Raw genomic sequence first — 7,564 nt, 5'->3', positions numbered from 1 at the left:
GGCACATAAAAGACACCATTTCGAGCATGGCCGTTGCCAGTATCGCCTGACTGGTCTTCGTGCAGGTGACACGTAAAAGCACCTACTACACTCTCTGAGTGGTTGGCGTTAGGAAGGGCATCCAGCTGTAGAAACTCTGCCAAATTTAGATTGGAGCCTGGTGTTGCCATCCGGTTTCACCAGTCCTTCGTCATATCGTCCAACCCATGCTAGCATGGAAAGCGGACGTTAAATGATGATGATGATGATGATTATTATTATTATTATTATTATAATATCAGCACTATTTGTAAGTTCTATTTCAATGTTTGTACCTCATAAGTGAAAGCCACAGATGACTATATTAAGAATGCTGGCTTCTTGATGTCTGTCTCTAGTAAATACTCTTTGAGAATGCAGTCCATTTAAATGTATGGGGATCATAGTAAGGTACAATTCACTGCCAGAAATAGTAGGTTGCATTCTATAAGTGAGGGATATTTCATTAACTACATACTGTCGTAAATCATTCAATATAGCTTGCTTTGTGATGAGCTTTGACCAACTGTCTTTTATCTTATACTTTTTACTTGTTTCACCCATTAGACTGCAGCCATGCTGGTGCATCACCTCGAAGAACTTTTAGTTGAATTAATTAATTAATCAACCCTAATACTTATTTTTGTTAAGCCTGGTACTTATTCTATCAGTCTCTCTTGCCAAACATAACCACATCAACACTGACATAAAGACACACACATTTGTGCCTACCAAATCCACTCACAAGGCTTTAGTTGACGTAAGGTTATAGTAGCAGACACTTGCCCAAGGTGCCGTGCAATGGGACTGAACCCTAAACCATGTGGATGCATAGCAAGTTTCTTACCGCACAACCACACCTGCCTTGCTTCAAAAAGATGTAATCAATTGCCCACAGTATCTCCAGCAATCCAATAAATTGCAAGAGACATTCTTTATGACAACTGTGAAATTGTGAAAATGTCATATTTAATCCTTATGACTGGAGTCAAAGCAATATATAATATAAATTCAGCTCAGATGTACAAACGTGTCTGTGGAGTGCTCAGCCACTTGCACGTTAATTTCACGAGCAGGCTGTTCCATTGATCGGATCAACTGGAACCCTCAACGTCGTAAGCGACGCAGTGCCAACAACAAATTTCATAGTGTCACCACACTTTTGAATGTTTGCTCATTCATTCCTCTCTCTTTCACTTAAATATAAATTTGTTTTCTGTTGCTCAGCATTAGTAATTTGTAATTAAACATTTAACCTTGATCTAAAATAATTTTGAGATTATAATCTCTAGAGAGAACATGTATGTCTGAATATATACATTCTTTTATACAGTGTTTTAAATTTAACTGTTCTGTGGTGTGTTGCTTAAAATTTCTCATGTACACATTTGTTTAGCTTTTTATCAGCTTCTCATACCAATCTCTAAATTCAGAACTATTTGATATCAGACAAGCAGCACTTGCACTTTACTCTCTGTTTTACTCTTTTACTTGTTTCAGTCATTTGACTGTGGCCATGCTGGAGCACTGCCTTTAGTCGAGCAAATCGACCCCCAGGACTTATTCTTTGTAAGCCTAGTACTTATTCTATCGGTCTCTTTTGCCGGACCGCTAAGTTACGGGGGTGTAAACACACCACCATCAGTTGTCAAGTGATGCTGGTGGGGACAAACACAGACACACAAACATATATACGCACCTTGCAAAACATTTTATAATTTATTCATCTTCCACACCATTGTCGTATTTATTTCCACTGCCTTTACACCAGATTTATCTTGTATCATATTGGTTTACTGTTATTAAAGTCAATGTTTTTTTTTTCTTTGTAGCTACAGAAGCTTCCAAAGAGACATCACCTGAAGCTGCAGCAACTAAAGACAACAGTAATACAGCAGTAAAACAGGTGTGTATTATTTTCCTGTCTACTCTTTTACTCTTTTACTTGTTTCAGTCATTTGACTGTGGCCATGCTGGAGCACCGCCTTTAGTCGAGCTAATCGACCGCAGGGCTTATTCTTTGGAAGCCTAGTACTTATTCTATCGGTCTCTTTTGCCGAACTGCTAAGTTACAGGGACATAAACACACTACCATCGGTTGTCAAGCGATGTTGGGGGGACAAACACAGACATACAAACATACACACACACATACATATACATGACGAGCTTCTTTCAGTTTCTGTCTACCAAATCCACTCACAAGGCTTTGGTCGGCCCTATAGTAGAAGACACCCAAGGTGCCACGCAGTGGGACTGAACCCGGAACCATGTGGTCGGTAAGCAAGCTACTTACCACACAGCCACTCCTGCGCCTATGAACTTTTTTTCTTTTTTTTTCATCACCCTAAGATGTGTTTCATCAAAGACAGCTTGACTTTAGAGCAGGGGTTGGAGAACTTTTTTAACCCAAAGTATTGGGTCATCCCTTAAATAATGCGGTTTTTGTTATACTTCTTTTATTTTTCAAAATTAAGATAAGCAAAGTTCTTTTTTAATCTAAAATGTACTCTCCTTCATTTTCTACAATGCTCTTCCATCTATCTGGTAGACAATGCTCTTCTATTTATCTGGTAGACAATGCTCTTCCATTTATCTAGTAGACTTGCAAGGCTCCTCTTCCAAAATTCACTTGTTCGTGATGATGAATATTCTTCCTGTACTGTAACCATGACACCATGACATTATACCATTTTGTGTGTGTTTCAGGAAGAAAAAGCCAGCCCGACATCCAAAGAAGACACCAAGAAAGAATCATCTGATGCTGCCAACTCCAAAAAACGAAAACTTTCTGAAGCAGCAGATAACACAAGTGAGACACCTACCACAGAAACACCTGAACAGAAAGAAAAACCACAAAAGGCAAACACACGAAGTGGAGGTTTGTTATCTTTTATTGTCTTTAATCACTGAAACTTGATGAGGACAAATATCCGTCAAATGTAAATAATGTAAATACTATAAATTATTGTTGTGAAGAGATGACAGTCCTTTGTTGCTTGTATCAAAAAAGGCAAAAGCAAAAAAGAGAGAAAGAAAAGAAACTGGCTTTCCAATGGTTACAATAATGAGAGTTCCAGTTGGTTTAATCAATGGAACAGCCTGCTTGTGAAATGAATTTGCAAGAAGCTGAGCACTCTGCAGACACACATACCCGTAACATAGTTCTCAGGGAGATTCAGCATGACACAGGTGTGACAAGGCTGGCCCTTTGAAATACAGGTACAACTCATTTTTGCCAGCTGAGTGGACTGGAGCAACGTGAAATAAAGTCAGCCATATCCAGTAAGTCACATGTGATTTAGAGGTTGGGGTATTCAGTTGTAAGGGCATGAATTTGATTTCTGGTGGCATGTTGTGTCCTTGAGCAAGACACTTTATTTCATGTTGCTCCAGCTGGTAAAAGTGTGACACATTCTGTGTCACACTGAATCTCCCTGGGAACTACATTAAGGGTACGTGTGTCTGTGGAGTACTCAACCACTCGCTTGTTAATTTCACAAGCAGGCTGTTCCATTGATTGCATCAACTGGAACCATCTGCATGCATCAAGGGGATTGTATGATTGATGAGTGTTTTGGTTGTTAACTTGAATTGCTGGCTGAAAACCTTCAGTGGGTTTGGAGAAGCCAGTGTGAAACCATTTCAATGTATCTTTTGAAACACTACATGAAGAGGAAGTTTTTAGTGTTGTCCTAGTAGCTCAGTGAGTTTTGAACATTGACTCTGTAATTCACAGGAGATGTCGATTCCAAAAGGAGGAAACTATAGCAGTGACATGTGACTTCCTGTTTATCTCATAATATCTTTGATAACGCTTCATGAAATTTATATAAAATAGAAATAAGTTGAGCTGACTGATATAGCAGGATGTTTTTTGACAAGCCATAAGTGTAAACATTTTACATGTCAGCACTGGCACTGTGTATTATTTATTACTAAAATCACTTGCTTTGCTCATGCTGGCTGACCCTATCTAGCTATAAATACAAGGAGGTGCTGAAAAGTTCCTGGTTTTAAGGTCATTGCAAAAGGTTTGGTTGGAGGTCCAACCTTCTGAGTTCTTTTACAGGGCTTAGAAAAACTGAAGGGCCACTGCAATCAGTGTGTGAATCTGAGAGGGGGAATCATCATCATCATCATCATCGTTTAATGTCCACTTTCCATGCTAGCATGGGTTGGACGATTTGACTGAGGACTGGCAAGCCAGAAGGCTGCACCAGGCTCCAATCTGATCTGACAGAGTTTCTACAGCTGGATGCCCTTCCTAATGCCAACCACTCCAAGAGTGGGAATATGTTGAATAAAATCATAATTAACTGATCTGCCTATATTTTTCTTTAAGTCAGGAACTTTTCAGCACCCCCTCGTACTTTTGTACAACTCCTCATTGTGAGCAATGGAAGTAATGTCCAATAAGTATTTTCTCCTCTAGACTCCAATGTAGACTCTCTAGACTCTCAATACATGTTTCCTTCGACATGCTTCACCTCAGACAAGCAACAGGTGGGATAACAAAAACAAAAACTGTCATATTACACTGATGGGTAACCTTTTTATTGAGAAACTAATGAAAGCATTCTACTGCCAATTACTTATGTTTCAACAGGTCTAACATCTGTGTTACTGTCCAGCAGAATGTCATTCTTAATGTATAAATTCTGTTATTGTTTGAATTCTATTACTTATGTATGATGTGTAAACCATCCACTTTTAGAAATACTATATTTAAAAGAAAAAAAAAAAAATTGCAAGGCCCATTGTTTGGTTAAGGCGCTGGACTTGATCAGGAATCCTAACGTAACTGTGTTGTGACTTCGAGCAAGGTACATAACTCTGTTTTCTCCAGTTAATTCGTTTGAGCATATAATAGGTTTCATAGTTGAGTAGTTAACAGTAGGATAGATGTCCAGCTGTTAGAAATATCCCACCCCACTTCCAAAAAAAAAAAAAATCTGTTCCAACCAAAACCATCACACTCATTCTGACATCATGGCTGTAATATCTTTGAACGTAGATCTGTTTAGTCAGGGTTTTACTTGAAGTAAAACATTATAAGCAATAACAAATTTAAATATGTGTATCTATTTGTTTTTGTTCTGACTCAGGACGTGGTCGACCTCCAAAGAAAAACAAGCCAAAATATGTAGAGTCTGATGAGGATATAGATGAGGTGAAAACGCCAAAGAGACGGAGGCGTGCAGCGAAAGCAGAGGTAGAAGAAGCTGGGAGTAGTGAATCATCTCCACCTGCTCGACGGCCATCAAGAGCAGCTGCAGCAAAGAGAAACAGTTATGGTAAATCTAGTTTGCTTTTAAAGAACTGAAAACACCAAATATTGAAGTATCTGAACAGTCTTTATTGTTGTTTGAGCATAGTGTGTGTGTATGTGAAGAGCCTCATGTATGCGAGATGAGCAAACAACGGAGCCTCTATGCTGTCATTCAACCTGCTAGAAATGGCAGCTGAATTTCTCTTAAGCCACACATTTACAATCCTAATTAAGACTATATTAGACTATATCAGTCTTACACACTGGTAAAAAAATTGAGGTGGTCAAAACTGGATTGCCTTTGATCATTGATTTGTGGTTTAACAATAATGACCAGAAAAGAAAGTAAGATAGTTGACAGGCTATATAATTGGTAAATTGGTTCCATTTGTATCTGTTGATATATAATAGTTATTTATAGAAGTAAATGTTTTGTCTACAGGACTACCAGGAATCTTCATCATGTTAGTGTGCGTGTGTGTGTATAGTTGTGCTGTTTAGTGGTTTGAATTCTGTCAGCATCTCTGTAGTATGTTAATGGTTGAAATACTTCGATCTCAATGCTCGAGTCTAGCTAAGTATGTTCTGTGGGTATTTCAGTTCACCAAAGTAAACAGAAACATTTGTGTTTCAGATCGTCTTAAGGCGCCAAAATAACTGAGTTGATCAGGTTCCTCATCAAAGTAATGAAAGATATATGAAGTGTATAAAATAACAGATTTGGATGTTGTTGTATTCAGATAGTTGTTGTGTAGCAGCCTCTATCCCACAACCCTTGCTCAAGGTAGTCAGTCAGACATGGCATATTTTTATGTAGCTAAGCTTTAAACTATATATTCTCATGTGAAGCAGTATATTTTGTAGAATGCAGTGTAGCAGTCTGGACATGTTTCCTTCACATTGTAGTCTATTTTTGTCTGTCTGGTGGTGAGCACAGTGGTAGCAGGAGCCAACATGGTCAGAGCACAGTCTCTTGTACTTGTTTCTGGTGGTATCTTTCCCTTTCATGGTGATTCAGGAGAGTTAGGCTATTTATATTGTAGCTGTTTTTATGTTTATATGTTGTTTGTGTTTCTCAAGATTGGATGAGGAAAATAATGTTTTAGGGATGATGTTGTAGTGTATTGTGGCAGGGTTCCAGTAGCCTTTGCTCCCGCTAGAGATTGTGGATATGAAAAGGTAAATTGATGATGAAATTAAAATCTTAGATCCTTTGTATTAAAATAGTATTGATTCCAATTATTCGATGCCATAAAAGATGCATGGGCATCAGAAATGCACTCTGATTTCAGCAGTGTATATTCAAGAAAATAATTTGTAGTGCATTAAAGCTTATGGGAGGTCCAAGTTCACATATAGGTCCCAGGGTGATATTTGGAGACTCTTTTTGGAAAAAATGCATCTTATATGCCAAGACTTCTGACTTCAACTCTATCTATGGAAGACTTGTTTATCTTCACCCAAAATAGCAACAACAGTCCTACACTATTATTGCATTACCATTGCCTTTTACAATTTATTTTTTATTTCAGTTGATGACTTCGTTATTGGAGATGAATACAGTGATGATGATCTAAGATATCGGCGCAGGACATATAAAGAAGATGATGATGATGATGAAAACGATGAAGATTTTATTGCTTGGGATGATGATGATTCAGGCAGTGACTGGGAAAAGAAGAGAGGCACTAGTCGAGGACGAGTAAGTGTCTCCACATAGAAATTTGTTGGTTTATTTTATTTACTTTGTTTATTTTCTTATTTCTATCTTCCCCATAGTGTAAGTTGGATAAACTAAGCAATACTTGTTCTTAATGCCAGCGACTCTATTAGATAATGTGTCTAGTCTAGTATAAAATTTGTAGCTGGCCAGGGTTTTGGTGAGTGGTGTAGTCTATTTTGCTTGAGTTCACAAGGATAAAGCTTGAACCAACAGTTGAGATTATGGTCTGCAATACCAACTTCAGGAAACCTGCCAGTCACCTAGTCACCTACCACTCCGGCAGACACTCTAGCCAAATCGACTACATCCTCGCCAGAAATAGGGAAAGAGGGCGGCTTATAAATGCCAAAACCTACCCTGGCGAAGAATGTACCCCACAACATAGATTAGTAGTTAGCGACTTTGGGATCAAGGCAAAATGGGTGCCCAGAATTAGACCGGCTTGGAGGAGAAGGGTGTGGAAGCTTAAAGACCCTGCAAATGGACAGAGACTTAGAGACAAGTTACTTGAAGCATTTAACGAAATAGAAGGGGATATAGCATCATACAAC

The 7,564-nt window shown here is 38.5% G+C and overlaps 1 protein-coding gene across 1 annotated transcript in view; it reads left to right on the top strand.

Annotated features, from left to right (window-relative positions):
* LOC106880547 (glutamic acid-rich protein) overlaps positions 1–7,564 on the top strand; it is a 39,322-nt gene that overhangs the window by 8,606 nt on the left and 23,152 nt on the right. The window contains exons 3-6 of the mRNA XM_014930536.1: positions 1,851–1,924; positions 2,728–2,899; positions 5,127–5,315; positions 6,823–6,992. Of these exons, the coding sequence (XP_014786022.1) occupies positions 1,851–1,924; positions 2,728–2,899; positions 5,127–5,315; positions 6,823–6,992 (605 nt within the window). The remainder of the gene's footprint in view (positions 1–1,850; positions 1,925–2,727; positions 2,900–5,126; positions 5,316–6,822; positions 6,993–7,564) is intronic.

This window comes from Octopus bimaculoides, chromosome 4 (genome assembly GCF_001194135.2).
Source record: "Octopus bimaculoides isolate UCB-OBI-ISO-001 chromosome 4, ASM119413v2, whole genome shotgun sequence".
In the NCBI taxonomy this organism is placed as follows: Eukaryota; Metazoa; Mollusca; class Cephalopoda; order Octopoda; family Octopodidae; genus Octopus; species Octopus bimaculoides.
The sequence above is the reverse complement of the archived record's forward strand: the minus strand, read 5'-3'. Positions and strand labels throughout refer to the sequence as shown.